This window comes from Alnus glutinosa, chromosome 1 (genome assembly GCF_958979055.1).
Source record: "Alnus glutinosa chromosome 1, dhAlnGlut1.1, whole genome shotgun sequence".
NCBI lineage: Eukaryota > Viridiplantae > Streptophyta > Magnoliopsida > Fagales > Betulaceae > Alnus > Alnus glutinosa.
The window spans coordinates 32,505,978-32,523,370 of NC_084886.1; the positions used below are offsets into that span (position 1 = coordinate 32,505,978).

Genomic DNA, 17,393 nt, shown 5'->3' on the forward strand with positions numbered 1-17,393 from the left:
TCGATCCTGAAACGCTCAGGCAAAGATCTTAGAATTTTTCGGATGAGTTTTACATCCGAGACGGGTTTCCCAAGACTCACCATGGAGTTTCTTAGGTCACTCATTTTGGAGTAAAACTCTCCAAATGTCTCTTCTTCCAACATCTTAATTTCTTCAAATCTGAAAATCAACATTTCAAGTTTGGCAGATTTTACAAGTTTGGTGCCTTCATATGTTGTTTCCAAGATTTGCCATGTGGTAGCCGCTACTAACCGGCTACATGGATTTTAAATTTATAAGTTTACCACTCGCAATAGTACGTATCGATTGTACTATAGTAAGGGTGATCGAACCACAGAGATTATGGGTTGTTTTGCATAATAGGATATCTAAAGAGTATATTTAACTTAACTTAAGAGTAAAAATAAAAGCAAGGGTTGTAGAATTGAAGCTACAACAATAAAGTGAAGAAATGAAAGTGGAAATTGAAAACAACTTAAAGAAAACTTAGGGTATTGATCTTGTCAAATCCTCAACCAATGAAATGCTTAAAGTCTATATGGATCTTCCTAATATGCATGATATGAGCGCGTAATGGGCGTCAACTATTACGACGACCTCGACATGAAAACACTTTCGTTAAGACGTAGTTATAAAGCACATAGTTTTACATTAATCAACTCCACGTAAAGATTAGTCTATAATTGAAAAACGTTTACACTACGAAAGGTGTGGAGTGATTAATGCTCCCTAGCTTACTACTCTACAACACATCCTAATAAGCATACACAATACATGCAAACCCTAACTAGGCCACAATGATAAGGTATCTAGTTTTACACCGGTCTATTCCATGTAAAGATTAAACTACAATGGAAAGACATCTTACACTACCAAAGGTATGAAATGACCGGTGCTCCCTAGCATACCCTATAAGGTGACTCTAATGAGAAAACACACATCATGTCAAAAAGCATCATTGCACAAGACATCATTCTCTTTCAAAAAAGTTGGTTTTATTCATGAATCTAAGCAAACTCATAAACAAGCATAACTCTTTTTCAGGAATAATTAGATTGAAATATTGAAGGCAAAACCTTTTAGCATGGGTTTTGCAATCCTCTAGCCTTACACAATCATCAAACATATTAAGAAATTCTCAAGAACATCAAGAACACTTCATGGTTTTTGGATAGGATTTTGATCAAACCCTAAGAACTAAATTAGCTATGCATAATTGAATATAATCTATGCATGAAATCTAAGGAAAACAGTAAAGGAACAAGAAGAAAATGAACTAAAAATAACTAGATTAAAATCATAAAATTCTGATTACAAAAGAAAATAAAACCTAAGCTAGAACATGAAGAACAAGGAAGAAAAAGAAAGGAGACAAGCTCTCTGGAACTAAGCCCAGAAAACGTGCATTAAAGGAAATGAAAAACACAAGAATTTAAGTGATACACCTGAGCAAATCCGAAATCCCCAAAAGATGCATGTTTTAACCTAAAACCCTAATCTCATATATATAGAGATTTAATTTACAAGGGAGACATCAAAGATTGATTTTTGGCCGCACAAAATAGTGTCGACATCCTCTGTGAACCGCCCAAATTGGATTAATTTCATCCACACAAAGCATGTCAACATCCTAAGATTTTCTCGGAAAATATCCAAGTTCGATCGATCGACTTTGGATCGATCGATTTTCTTCGACTGATGATGCGATCGATCGATCGATTTGCCTTGGTCAATTTTTCATCTATTCAGGATCATCCTCGAACTCTGGAAATGACCAAATTGCCCTCGATGTATTTTCAGGTCTAATTCAAGTGTTTTGAACTAGATTTCAACTAAGACCTAAAAATAAGACATAAAACAAAACTACAACAAAACGTTATATATACAACACAAACTAGGTCTAACAAATACAAATTAAGGGGTCTTGAATTGAATAATTCAAGACTTATCACCATGCTTCTTCAACGGATTCACAATTTGAAATTTTTGCAAATTCAGATGGTGAAAGTGCTTGACAAAGAGCACGGAGGGCTTTATCATTAGAAAGTTGTGTGGTTTTCTGAGGGACTAGCTCGAGAGTTGCCTCCGCTGGTTTAGTCCAACGAGTTTAAACAATACTCCAACAGTTATAGATTTTAAAAAGAACCGCATACGAGCCTTCCAATAGCCATAGTTTGTACCGTCAAAGGCAGGAACAATATTAATAGTTTGAGACATGTTAATAGCTAGAAGTCAAAGATAAAAGTAACACTCAAGAAATTAATCTTAATCAGTGTACCAAGCTTTGATACCAAATGAAAAATTAAAATGACTTCTAACACAAAGCAAGTGTGTGTGTGCACAAAGTGTTAACAAAATAATAACAATGCAGAATTTAAATGACACAAGATTTTGGTTAACGAAGTGGAAACTCAATATGAGAAAAACCACTCCGGAGCAGCCAAACCCAGGATATCCACTATTCAGAAGACAAGACTAGTTACAAAGTAGAAGCACTCACATACCCCTGATGCAGTGGTTGTACTTTACACTCTAACGTGTAGCCTAACACGAACGCCTCCCAACCAGGTCTCCTACCTGAAGGGGTCTTCAATGGAATCCTTTACCTTAGGACCAACCCCTAAGATAGACTTCAAATAAGCGCAGCAACAGCACACACAATAATGGCTTCAAAGAGACAACTTAGCTCAATAATCTCACAATATAACTCTCTAAGCACTAATGAAATTCAATACCAAATTCTTGTTGTTCTCAAGCCTAGAGACCTCTATTTATAGGCTAAGGTTTCAAATAAATGTCTGGCTTGATAAAACCTAGGCGCCGTCAGGACGGTAGTCATAGGGATTCTGGATGGACAACTGTACGATCGGCTTTCCAAAAATTTTGCTGAAATTCTTTCCTGATTTGAGCCTCTTCCGGACGGAGGTGCCTTGTCATCCAGACGGTCGCACTTTCGCTGCAAGTAATTTCCATACCAAGGCTTCGCGTGTCCGGACCAAAGGGATGGTCGTCCGGACGGTTAATTTGATGCACCCAATTTCCATATCTGATGCTCGGGCATCCAGACCAAGAGGACTGACGTCCGAATGTCTGGATTTGACTGCGATACTTGCCTTATGAATGAGTGCGTCCGGACAGGAATCCATGTCTTCTGGACGGTTGCAGCGATCTTCCCATAACTATGTTTTGGAAGGAAATCTCATAGCTAGTCAAACACTGAGTGGCATCCAGACGTGCTGCTGAAACGTCCGGACGAATGCAAGGTGGAGCAGTTTGAAGCTTCTCTACACAGAGGAAGGTCCAGACGGAAGATGCTTTGGACAGATGGGCGTCTGGACGGTATGTCATGTCGTCCGGACGGCTGGTAGTGAACCGAATTTTCTGACTTGTAAACTATGCAGAATCTTCTGGAAGCACTTTGAATAGCGGAATCCTGTTTAAAAGCATCATTACAAAGAAGTGATTTTGTCCAACAGAATGTGGCCAATTACAAACTAATAGGGGGTGTTTCTCTTTGGTTGTTGTTGGACCCATGTGTGTGTTTGGATTTGTTGTAAAATCGTTCCCTGCCTTTTCCCCTATTTTACTGAAAGGCTAGTTGTGTAGAAATATGGGCTATGGGTTTTTCAGTACTGGTTGGCCATGTTTTGATTTTGTGGGTTCCGGTCGGTTGTCTTAATCTTGTGGTTTTGGTGATGTCCGACCATGTCCCCTTCATACCCTCTTTGTGAATTCGGCTGATTGGTTGTGATAGTTGGATGGGTGTGTTGTGATATTGGGTGTTTTTATATTGTTTTAGTCGTATACTTTGTGTGTGTAGTGATGATCTATACTTTAGAGGTAATTGGTATTATCTGGAGTTGAGATTGGATATTAAAATATGTGATGACTTTGGGAAGTTTTATGATTAGTTTTAATTGTGGATTAAAAGGTTTCTTAAATGAGGTTTTCTTAATAAGTTAAAAGTCTATGTGAATTAAAATAAAATGTATAGACAAATAGATTGATTGGAAATAGATATAATAGGTATGTTTTATATTTAGAAAAGAAACAGATAATTGTATCTATATGCAAATAATTAATATTCATGAGTAGTGATGTTAACACTTTGTATGTATAAATATATGTTTATTGCAGATTGATGAGTGCCAAAAAGTGTATATTTGGACCCCTTAATTTACATTAGTTAAACCTTTAACTTTGTTACTTTCTAATGTTTTGGTTAGTTTTAGTGTTTTTGCGTTTTTGCAGGGCAATAAGAGTAAAATGACAATTTTCAAGGCAAAAATACATAGAAAAGCTGGATTTTCTGAAGTGCTGAAAAAGTAGATCGATCGACTTTAAAGTAGATCGATCGAAAAGTAGATCGATCGAATTTAAAGTAGATCGATCGAAAAGTAGATCGATCGAATTTTTGCGGAGATGGAATTTCAGAAACCCTAGCTAACTCTATAAATACCATTCTTTTCTCATTTTTAGACGAGGAGGCCGCTTGGGAGCGCCCTAGGCGCCGTTCTCACTGTAGTTTAGGGTTTTTAGTATTGATTTTGTCTTAGAACTTCAAATCTTTGTAAGTTTCCTTGATTTTAATGCATCCTTGTTGTTTATTTATGTTTTCTTTTGTTATGGGTAGCTAATATTTTCGTTTAGGGTTGAGGATGAAACCTCACCATTGAAGAGAAACTGAGTTTCATGCTTGTTTATGCTATTTGAGTTTATGGGTTTTGATTTCTCATTGTTCTACTTCGATTTTTTGAGATGATTTTTTGATATCTCTTGTGGTTTCCGGATACAAGTGATGATGTGGAATAGTTTCATTAAATTGATGGCTTGGTTTTTCATCTATCAAAACATTGGATATTCATTGTGTTTCGTTCGACTAATACATTTGATGATTTGGTTTAATCCTAATATCTTTTGTGATTTGTGCAATGAACGGATTCATTGAATGATTTAAATGATTTTTGAAGCAATGTAGAGCATACCTAAGATTTGTATGTGAGAACCTCAAAATATGTGTGATGAGCATGAGATTAGGTTGTTGTGATTTGGTGAGTGTGGATTCCAAAACCCTAAACCCATTTCTTTTCATTATTTTTGTTTATGTTTTTTTTTCTTTCAAAAACCCCTAAATTTGGAACTAGGTTAAAATAGGATTAGTTTAAATAGAGATTAATTTTTGCAACGCAATTCCCTGTGGATACGATCTCGCACTTGCACATACACTATATTGCAAACGATTCGTGCGCTTGCGAGTATTAAAATTTGCACAACACAGATGATGAGTTAAGGGACTACACCGGAGGGTAGTAAGTATTTCTATAATACTTACTTGTAACTTTCTATAATGTCATGATTATGGATCTGTTTATTTGGTTGTGCATGTGATTTTACATATTTTAATTAAAATGCTTAATAACGAGTTGGTAGGCAGAGGGGGTTATAGGCCAGTAGTGGGACCATTAGATCCCGGTTGAACCTAATAAATAACCTGATGCAGGGACCTTTGGCTTCCAGTAACAAACCACTAAACGTTAAGTGATGGGATAGTAATCCCTGGTGAACTCGCTAGCGCTGGACCTATGGATTCACGAACGAGTGGAGTGTAAGAAAGATGATTATAATTAAGACACTGCATTAAAACTGTCACGTTACTACTTTATCCTTATATTTATATTCAACTCATAACCACGGATCATGAATTGCATATACATACAATCATAGAGCTATATATTCATTGTGTTGCATTTCATAAATAAGTGCATATTCATAATATTATTGAAAGTAGTAGACTGACCCATATATTTATATATGGACGGTAGTCCATTATGCAAGTACAAAAGGTTATTAAATTAAAAGATTGGATTATGTTAGCATTGAAGAGTTAAAGCTGATATTAATGTAGCTGATGATTTCCTTATAATGTTTGTATTCCTTTGGAAAGTTGTATACTTAAGGGAATACTTGTATTTGATTGATTTTCCATGTATGTTTTTAGTGTCATCAACGACACTTATTTCAATGTAAAGTTGAATGATTTCAGAATGAATGTCTAGAAGTATTTCAGTCAGCTCAATGTGTTATGATACCTAAGTTGTAAAAGAAAAATTATATTCCGCTGCTAATTTATAGCTAATTTATACTCTGATGACGTCAGTGTTGATGTCTTAACGATACGTGAAAATTCAAAATTTTCACTTTCGTCTTTTGTAAAAGGCGGGTCATTACACAAAAGACAAAGCTAGTACAAAGACAGTAACACTCACGTACCCTCATGCAACGATCATATCTTGTACTTTGACACATAACCCAACGTGAACGCCTTCTAACCAAGTCACCTACTTGAAGGGGTCTTCAATGGATTCCTTTACCTTAGGGGTCCTCACTAAGATAGGCTTCACATGAACACAAAACAACACACCGGCAACCCTTGGAGAGCTAGTAGATCTTCACAATTTCTACCTAAACACCCTCTATAAGTACAGAAGAATTCAACATTGAATTCAGTAAATAATACATGCCTAAAGGCCTCTATTTATAGGCTAAGAAAACCTAAATCGAGTCTGTCTCTAATTTTTCTAGGCAGCGTTCGGATGAAAGCATTGAGCGTCCGAACGGTCTTTTGTGCAACCGACTTTCCATAACGCGCTCCACGTGTTTCCATATCAAGGCCGCGTTCGGACGGTGTTGCCCTAGCATCTGGACAGTTGCATCTCTGCTGCACGTAACTTCCATATTAAGGACAGCGTTCGGACGGTGTTGCCCTGATGTCCGGATGGTTGCAATTCTTCTCCACGTCTTGCCTTATTAAGGATCACGTCAGGACGATGTTGCCCTGTCGTCCGGACAGATGAAACTGTCTTCCCATATCAGTGTCTGCAAAGGAAAACCTAATTTTTCTCGAACACTGAAGTGCGTCAGGACGTGTTGCTATGACATTCGGACGGATGTAGGTTGGAGCACTGAGAATCTTCTAGACACTGATGGGTGTCCAAACGCATGACTGGGCAGTCCAGACGAAAACTTGGGATTCGACTTCTATGAGTTGGAATCTGCACTAGGGGTGTACAAGCGGTTATTGGCTAAAACCGCTAACCGCCTAGGCGGTTATTGAAATTTACCAACCGCCTCCGCTAATCACCTCGGCGGAGGCGGTTCTTTTTATAACCGCCGGTTAGCGGTTATTGACCGAATAACCGACGGTTATATAACCGCTTTTTAGTTGGGCTATGGAACGGGTTTTGAACCTGGTTTTGGGCCGGGTTTGGACCATTTTTGGGCCCACTTTGGCCACTATTGTGCCGATTTTAATGCAGTTTAATAATATCAATTTCACATGACACATATTCTACAGTTCTTGACACATACATCCAGAAACTGATAAAATGGTGAATTTTTTAAACTTCTAGCAGATGGGTCTCTCAGAGCTCCATTTAATCATATCAATTTCACATTCACAGACAAGAACAAATCGTCAAAAGAAACGCATACGGAAATCATCAAAACAATGAAGATGAAAACTTCATAATATCACAAAATAAGGGCAAAACAGGAAAAAAAAACACAAACTTTCACTATTCTCATACTGAGGAATGGGAGGCGAAAATCTAAAGACCACGAGAAGGAGAAAAAAAAATCATTTATTTGGCAAAAAAAAAATTGTCACAAAGAAAATGGGTATGGGTTTGGATCCTACAAGCTTGGTGATAGAAGTGCATAGGGAAGAAGGCCAAGAGTACATGACATTAAAAAAACTGAGAAATAGTGGAGATTCGGGAAAAGCTAACAGTGTAGCTACTAGCTAGCAGTGGCGGAGACGAGATGGTCAGAGGTCGGAGAGGTCTCAACGACGCTGGAAGAGTGGAGGGAAACGAGAGGCAGAGGCTCGGGTGTTGGGCGTCGTGGGTGAACGGCGGAAATGTGAGAAAGGTGAGAAGAAATGTTCAAATGATGAACCCTAATCCTAAAATATGCTTATATATGTATAGCAAAACGGCATCATTTTGGGCATTGTATTGTTCCAGGTTTTTTATTTTATTATATATATATATAAAAGCGGTTAGCGGTTATTAACCGCTTTTCTCAAACCCTATAACCGCTAATCGCCTCCGCCTAGGTGGTTAGCAGTTATTTATATCCGCTTTTAAAAGTGGTTAGCAGTTATAAGCGGTTATCGGTTAGCAGTTATAAGCGGTTAGCTGTTTTAAAGCGGTTATAACCGCTCCGTTTGTACACCCCTAATCTGCACAGAATCTTCTTTGAACATCTTGAAGCACTTTTTTTGAAATGAAGATATTGAAATATACAGCATCCTTGAATAAAACAGCAACTTTACAAGATAGTGATTTTGTCAAACAGAATGAAGCCAATACAAACTAACATGTGAGAAGTCTACCAGTGGGTTGGTGATAAGTGCTAATTGTTACACATTCAAGCCTCTTAATTCACATATGTTAATCTCTTAATTTTGTTATAATTTGATAGTTTGTATTGTTTTTGTGTTTTCTTGCATTTGTAGATCCTAATCCAACTTGATTTTGGATTCGTTTACTGTAAAAGTCGACAGACTTGTTATATTTGGAAAGATCCGTTTGCTGCAGAATGGTGAATTCAGTAGACTATTCCTGGAAAGATTTGAATCCAATTCAATTTTGGATTTGTTTGCTGCAAAAAGAGAAGGTAGCAAAATCTATAATTTTTTGAATGATTCCAAAATGAGCATGTTTCCGTATTTTAACTGTAACTTTCAGCTCAAGTATTGAATTGCAATCAAATTAGCAGCGTTGGACAGATAATACAAAAGATAACAAATATCTTTGAAATAGGTTTTCACTAATTTGGATGTTTATTATGACAAAATTGCCCCACAATATAGAATCGAAAATCTGGACGAATTTGAAAAGATTTTAATCATTTTCCTTCTTGGATTGGGTTTTCAGACTCTTACTTGGACTAGGAGACTGGCTTCCGATTTTCCTAGGGTTTCTATGGCTTCTAGGGTTCTCTTAATCCCTATAAATAGGCCTCTAAACATTGAAGAAAGACACACTGCTACCTAGAGCTAAAATTCAGTAAAATACTTCTAGAAGGCCTGAAGAGTTAAAGATGAGTAAATCATGGCAAGAGGCCATCTCAATAGCGTCATGAGCAGCTAAAACCCTTCGTAGAGTATTGATGTAGCCTTATCCAAGCACGATGGCTTAATTGTATCTTAATTTAGAGAATTTCAGTTTATGCATGTTGGTTGTATAATTATGAGAATTGCTAAAATTTGATATTGTTCTTAATCTTTTAATGCAATTGTTCTTAAATTCAAAATTAGTATTGGTGAAATCCTTATCTTGTATTAAAAAGCTTCTTACCTTTATTGAACTCAAATCATTCTTATTTTCTGTGATTATGAGAATGATGATTATACAATAGTTTTAATTGGCATATGATCAAGAAGGTTAGATAGGCCATACCTAAGGAAGACGGATCATACTACACCCTACTTTAGTGTAATTTAGGTAGACGGTCTGTGTCAAAAGACGAGTCGTACCGTATCTTAGTGGTTAAGTAGACGATCCGTACCGGCTGAAGATGGATTATAATTATTCTTTAATAAGGTATTTTCTTATTTATTTATAACATGCATAGAATGAATTTATTTAATTAAATATGATTAACCATTGATGTGCGGATAGCGGTGAAGTCAATACCCTACTTTTACTCTCTCTCTCTCTCTCTCTCTTTTATATTTCAATTTTCTTTCTTAAGTTATTTTTAATCTTCATAAACTTGATAATAACACTCCTACAGTCTTTGATGTTTGACACCCTTCATATAGCCTTAGCTACAAGGATTCGTACTATTGCGAGTAATAATTTATTATTGATATATTTTTGTTTTAAAAATACCACATCAGTCGGTAAGGAGACCAAAATGGAAGTTGCCCAGTGAGTAGTTGGAGCTGCTGTGGAAGGAGGCAAGTGGTAGTGCTTGTCTGCATACAGAGGTCTAAGTCGTTACAAAGGGTTGTAAATGTAATTTGACTATACTTTGAGTCTTTCTTGGTGGATTGGTTTATTGGGTTTGATTGTCCGAGAGTGATTTTACCTTTAATGTATTATTCAAAAGGTTTCCACTTTCTCAACAAATCTTTGTGTTTTACAATTGATGTGTGATGAGTATTCTTTGTGGTTTGAATATTTTTGCCTTTCTACATAATTTATTGCTGCAGATGTTGTGATTAAAATTACAGTACAATTGTGCTATTGGGTCAAAACTTGTGACTTTCGCATATAGAAAAAAGCAAGAGGTTCCAAAGGCACCGCAAGGTAGGTGAATGGGTTGTTTGTTAGGGTTACCAAATTGAGCCTTCAAAGTTACAAAAATTTTGTAAATAATAGCAATTTGTAACATAAGTCTTCTATAATGGATAATATTTTGGAGTTGGTTGGCTCCTAGAGTGGTTTTACTTTTGAAGAGCTCTTCAAAAGGTTTCAACTTCGTTATCAAACGATCTTTAGATTGATTGATTTATTGCTTTCTTAGATTTTAGTTTTAATATCTGTGGAAACTGAATTGATAATTGGCTGAATATTAAATTGAGAATATTGTGTTTAAACAACTTGGGGTCTAAACTAGAATTTTCACGATCAAAATAGCAATACAGATCTTGTTGGGGCTTACAGAAATCTAGTCAAGTTATGATGAAAATAACAAATAGAGACAAACAATTGCATAGAGATGAGGCACGAACCTCATTACATCAATGACCATATATCTTTATATAAACCGTACCATATATATGAATAACTAGTTTGTGTTCTCTAGAGTTATGCTTTAAACTCTCATAAGCCTAAATAGGGGCTACTACATGTGTACAACTCTCACAAAAGTAACTTTTTTGAAATGAACCACGACTTGTGAATCCAAATATGAGAATTTTCCTAAACCAAGCTCTAGAAAACTTGAACCAGTAAATTGAGTATACGAAGAGAAAGAAGAAGAAGAAGAAGAAAAGAGAGACACTATTAAATTCATGTTTGACCAATGAACCAGTAAATTGAATACTATAATTGATTATACAAATAAAGGAAAAAGATAGCAGACTAATAATTGGAGAATTAGGACGAAATTCCCCATCCTAGGCTGAGAGGAAATAAACAAAAGGTGTTTGGCCCCACCCACAAATTCTAAGTTCTATGTTGTAACGTCAATTGTAGCATAGAGCTGGACTCGGATATTTTGCTTCACTAAAACTGGAAAACCAATAGTCATCAGTCGTTGGAAAGGGAATTTTCAAATTTTATTTTTCACCAAAAGAGTATTTAAAAAATCTTGGCTTTTTTTTGCCTTATTTCTAACATCAAATGTAGCCTAGAGGTGGACGTGCGCGCATTATATATATATATATATATATATATATATATATATATATATATATATATATTTGTTTCACTAGAATCGGAAAAATAATAAACTATATATAAAATTATGTGAAGATTCTTGATACTCAAACCAAATTAAAAATAAAAAAAAAAGAAGAGAATTTTTTAAATTTGTTTTCAGCAAAATATACTTGCCTGAGATTCCTTTGTTTGTTCACCGTGGTGGTTGCAAGTTTTGAAAAGAGGGAACTCACCAAATACAAACTTCATAACGAAATAGAAGTGGGCACATATTTTTCAAAGTTGGAATAATTTCTTTCCACATTAACAGTTTTGAATGAAGTAACAATTAATCAATGACATCTTTGGATAGTATTTTATTTTTGATTATTTTTTTAAAAATATATTTGGATGGGTTTTTTAAATTTAAATTTTATTTAAGTCTTATTCAACTTTTTATAATATTGTTTCGAGTTCTTTAAATTATTTAAATATAATTTTAATAAATAAATTTTTTTAATATTTACAATTTTAAATATAATAAAAAAATTACACATCTAAAGGAAGCCCAATACATTTAAGAGTTTGGCACACTTTTTACCAAATAATAGCCGGGAGAAATTGACACTTAATTATAACACGCGCGTGAGGTGAAAGATTGAGAGCATCATGATATTGATTATTGATTGATTAAAATTGTGGAGAAATTTTAAAAAATTAGGTTAACTGCCGATATAATAATCTCTATAATTTTGTAAAAAAAATAAAATAAAATAAACAAAATTAGAATGACATTGATAGATGAAAAGTAGTAATAGCTAGCTTGTACTCTCAGTTGTGCATTTTCAAGAGTCGGCACCGTCTCTACAAGTCTACAGATGGAGCTAATTCCTTGATTAATTTACAAATAAAAATAAACCAAACGTGATGAATTAAATTGATTGCCAAAATTCCACGTACGGAAACTAGTTATTTATCCTCTTGTCCCACTTGACGTGCTCGTCTTTCCTACGGTCCCAACCGTTGATGTGCCTTGGAAACCCCGCAGCTAATATCGAGTGTAACTGGACGGCGAAGATTTTGCGCTGGGAATCGTTGTCATTTTTTGTAGCTTGTCTTGTTTGGCTTTCATGGAATACACCTTTACCTTTGCATGTAATGGTTGACTTTGTTGTTAGCTTTAGTTTGACATGAAAGCCCGGGTTAGCCCCAAGAATCCAAGACAGACAGGAAGAAGCAATGGTTTTTCGGCTTTTGACCATTTCAAAAGAGAGAGAGAGAGAGAGAGGCGAAGGTTAAGTTAAACTGCGCCACCCCCTCCCTCTAATATGGCTATAACTCCCAAATGGGAACCAAATAATATCCGCGTGTTGTGCGTTTTACTTGGGACAAAGCTAAAAGCAAAACCTTTAGTACAATTAAACAAGAGAAATGTTAGAACATTTTTTTGGAGTTTTTTTAGTGTTCTTCTGCGATAACAAAGATGTAATTAAAAAATTACATCTATGTCTTTCTGGATGGCATAGATGTAATTTTTTAATAAAAAAAATTACATCTATGCCATTTCAGGATAACACCAAAAAAATACCAGAAGAATATAAAGAGATGCTCTAGCATTTCTCATTAAATAATATGTGTTGGGTTGTGTTAATAAGAGTTGTGCCTCAATCATTGCCCTTTACTTGGATGAGTAAGATTAAGCGCACTTATGAAGTTGTGTTAACAAATTTTTTAAAAAGTATTTTTAGTAATTAGAAAATTATACAAAGTAAAAATGGTTTTGTTTGGTAAAAATTTTAAAAAGTATTTATTTGATTTTCTTGTTCTAAAAATATAGAAATGTGAGATTTATAAGTGATTTTTCACAATCACATACTTAAACTTTTTAAAATTCAGACCAAAAATTTAAGAAGATTCTAGTTTAATAACTTTTTAATATAATAAAAAAATATATATAATTTATGCAAATTGAAAACCAAATTTCCCATCTTAAAAAATAGAAAAAGAAGAGAAATAAAGAAATAAAGGGCGAAAGAAATCAAGGTATAGGTAGGTAGGAGATCCAATCATATCCAACTTTAGGAACTGTAAGGGCAAAGTCGTCTTTTGGAAAACATATGGGCACCCCCGCTTTAGTACAGTGATGAATGGGTGTCCCCAAACACATTTAAATGTCTTCAGAATAATTTCATGCTTTTGGTGATCATGACGACGTTGGCGTACGATAGATGATAGACTTTATAGGGGAGAGAGAGAGAGAGAGAAGAGAAGACAAAGGTCAAAGCAAGGCAGTTGTGGCACTGTACAGGGGTAATGATTTTGGTTGGAATGGCAGGATGAGAATTCAGAAGCTCGTGATTTTTATATATTTTGAGAGAGAATTTTCTTCTACTACGAGTGTCCAGTATATTTCTTTTGCAGTGCAAGCAGGGGGGTAGAATCAGAAGCCAGCAGGTATTTTCAGAACCCCTTTAAGGAATTTGCAGACCCTTTCTCAGCCTCACCTTCGTCTTTTCCTTTTCTCTTATGATCTCCCCCCCCCCTCTCTCTCTCTCTCTCTCTCTGCGCCATTTGCTTACTTTTTCTTCTTGCTTTCCAAGGCCTGTGGGTGCAATATATATTGCTGCTTTAGAACTGAGACAGTCCCAACGGGTTTGAAAGAATATAACACTCGTTTGAGAAGCCAAACCAGACCAAAGGCGGCGGTTTTTTTTTTTATTTTATATTATTTTTGGGGAGGGGAAGAGGAGGTGAAAAAAGGTCGAGTTTTTCAGGGGGATCTAGGAGGATCCAGGTGGTCTAAGCTTGTTTAGAAGAGGAAATCGGAGTACCCATTTGGATTTAAAGGAGAAAGAGCAATTTTAAGATCAAGAAGATAGAATGAGTTGTGGGAGAAATGGAGCGGTGAGGCAGTATATAAGATCAAAGGTGCCTCGTTTGAGATGGACTCCTGAGCTCCATCGCTGTTTTGTTCATGCCATTGAGAGGCTTGGTGGCCAGCACAGTAACTCTCTCTCTCTCTCTCTCTCTCTCTCTCTCTCTCTCTCGTTTGGGCTTCTTTCACTGATATATGTGTCCTTGTTATTCTTCTTTTGTAGAGGCTACTCCCAAGCTTGTTCTTCAATTAATGGATGTCAAAGGACTAACCATCTCACATGTCAAGAGCCATCTCCAGGTTATCTTCATTTTCTCTTGTGCTGGTTCAATTTTTCAAGCCTTTATATTTTTACGTAAAACAAACATCTAATCTTCTTCTTTTGGTTTGTTTACATGCTTGTCTTTGTTCCAACAGATGTATAGAAGCATGAAGGGTACTGACCTGGGCAGACAAGGTATATATCCTAAGCTTTCTAACCCCTCCCTTCCCTCTCCCCTCTTCTTTTTGCAGACATATGTAGAACAACCAAGCATTATAGCTCCTTATCTCCTTCTAAAATTACATTTTCGTTACATTGTTACTTTAGATCCAATTCTATTAACATTTAATTCATAATATTTTCCTCTATTGTTGCTCGGTAAGTCTCTGGAATCAACTTTGATGGACTCCCTGATAGAATATCTTTTGGTAGTGAGTGGCTGCAGCCTGCATGACCTCATTTATTATTCCCTTTCTTATATATTTAATTGGTGCCAAAATAGACGATAACACAAGAGTAGCATTATCCTATGAGATCTCCTAGTATTGCCATTTCTGATGAAATCCGCAATTACATGGGGCATTTAATTTTTCAAAATTTAAGGCTTGTCAAATGCTTGGACCCATTTGCCTTAATAAACTTTTTGTGCGCTTCATATGTATATGTTGGTGTGTCCAGTGACAGATAAGAATTCAACCCAGCAAAGAAAACAACCTTTTGAGGAGCATGATGATGGGTGCGTTGATGAAGAGAATGATGTGGGTTTTTACCCATCTTCAAAACCCATTGAGAAAGAATCGGATTCTCACTTGATCAGCTACAGTCCTGTTCCCCCCAAAAGGTCAGCTTTGCTTTATTATTAGCTCTTATACGGGTGTAAGAAAGAAACAAAAAGAAGAGGGGGAGATTGCATGATTTTTGCTTTTTTGAATTTCTTGTTTGTTTGTTTTGTTGTTGTTTCTACCTCAGAGCTAGAATTGAAACGATGAGTTCAATCTCTGAAAGCCTGCAATGCAGCCGAAGAATAAGCGAGACAGTCCCGAATCCGTACTGTTTTGATGATTATCTGCGGGCCATGACTGAGCGTAAGAGAATAAAGGAGGGTTGTGGTGGTTCAAGATGGCAGACCCAGCCTCAATCCACACCCACCTTCTTTCTGCCACAACAACATCTTTACGACCTCAACCCTTTCAAATATGCAGTGCAGGAGTCTGATTTCCTCAAGGTACACCAGCAAAACAAAAGGCTCTCTCTCTCTCTCTCTCTATCTCTCTGAGCTATTTCCTTTTGGCAGCTTTTTTAATGGATTGAGTGTAATGTTGGTTTTTGGTTTCAAATTTCAACCAAGATACATCTCATCCTTTTTCTCTATGATTCTGACAATGCTCCTATGCCCAGTCGAAGCATGGAATATCCATGCTTTTTAGGTCAACAGCGTCACTTGTATTGTCACACAGCTTTTGGGTAGTCTAGGCTTTCAACGTGATATTTCTTTCACAGTACCACTGCATTCTTTTAAATGTGCAAACTTGTATTCTGATGGGATTAGGGTACAGTCGGTTGGAAACACTGTTTTTTATTCTTTATTCTGTTTTCCTCGTTTGGTCCTTTTTTTATTTTTTCTTTCCTTGGACGTGTTTTTGGCCATTGGTGACGAGATCTATAGGGACTACCGGACTAGGCATTATTATCATAGATGGAAGTATGTTTATGTTATGAGATGCAATAGAATTGTGGGCTGATACCAAGTAATATGACAAACATACACATATATGGGCCTTCAACAGGTATTGAAGCATAACAAAATTAAGATTATTCTGACAGTATATAATCGAAGCACAAACTAAGAATTGAAGATTAGAAAAGAAATTAAATTTAGGAAGAAAGAAATAATAAATAGAGAAGAAAAATGTCATAATTGTTTTAAATAAACAAATAAAGAAATAATTCTGAAAGACTTCAAATTTAATTAGAGAAAAAGAAATAAAAGTAAAATTATTGTACAGAAAGTTGAATATATATTATTCTAAAAATAATCTTCAAATGTATAATTCTTTCAATTTTTGGGTTGATCTTATTCAATAAATAATCTTCAAACCTTATGTTGCATTAGGTATCCAGAGGCATAGAGGAGGAGGAGGAGGAGGATGAAAAGCACGCTCCACAAAGGAATGCACAAGAAGTTGGTGGTTGTGAGTTGTCATTATCCCTGTCATTGCCTAATCCCTCCTCCCACAGAAGTAATGCTTCTTCCATGAGCGAGATCAGCGAGGCAATCTCATCATACTCAAGGTCTAACGATAAAGATTGCTCCAGTTCTTCCGGAAAGCATGCCATTAACTTAGATCTATCTGTAGCTCTATGTGGTAACTAATTTTTAGTCTTTCTATATTCTCTTCCTTCTTTGTAATTTTTGCTAAGCTAGGGTTGATCCCCATCTGTTTCTTGTTTTGTTTTTGAATTGTTTCACTTTATTGACTCGAGAGTTTCTCAGATACGATGATCAGAGAGAGACTAGGAATGAGAATGCCTTACGGTAATAGCGTCATTTCAATTTGATTCTGGTGACCATCCATCTATGTTAACAATTCAATTTGGGTGCAAGACAAGACAATTAAACCCGTTGCATGAATCATATATACTAGGTGGCTGGTTTGTTTCATGTTTCATGTTTGTGCTACTATCCGATTGGATTTCTAATCCTTGGGATATATATTTAGAATTCTCCCATGATTAACTTAAAGTTTGAATATTGCCCAGCGTGGTTGTTAACTAGTCATGGGACGTGGGAATTTCTAGGGTAAATGTTCGAATCGTCAAAATCGAGATTTGATTAGGCTTGGCAATTCGGGATGCCGTGTCAACCCATTTGGTTAGTGTG

The 17,393-nt window shown here is 35.9% G+C and overlaps 1 protein-coding gene across 2 annotated transcripts; it reads left to right on the top strand.

Annotated features, from left to right (window-relative positions):
- The first annotated feature begins 13,609 nt into the window (after positions 1-13,609).
- Positions 13,610-17,069, top strand: LOC133858774 (myb family transcription factor MOF1-like). Of its 2 annotated transcripts, XM_062294236.1 has the most exons (7): positions 13,610-13,829; positions 13,976-14,379; positions 14,474-14,550; positions 14,668-14,707; positions 15,191-15,353; positions 15,482-15,737; positions 16,626-17,069. In XM_062294236.1, exons 2-7 carry the CDS (start codon positions 14,256-14,258, stop codon positions 16,884-16,886), a joined length of 921 nt encoding a protein of 306 aa, XP_062150220.1. In that variant the 5' UTR covers positions 13,610-13,829; positions 13,976-14,255; the 3' UTR covers positions 16,887-17,069. The 2 variants fall into 2 exon arrangements, with proteins under 2 accessions (XP_062150220.1, XP_062150219.1); XM_062294235.1 differs by having other exon boundaries at positions 13,610-14,379.
- Positions 17,070-17,393: the final 324 nt, after the last annotated feature.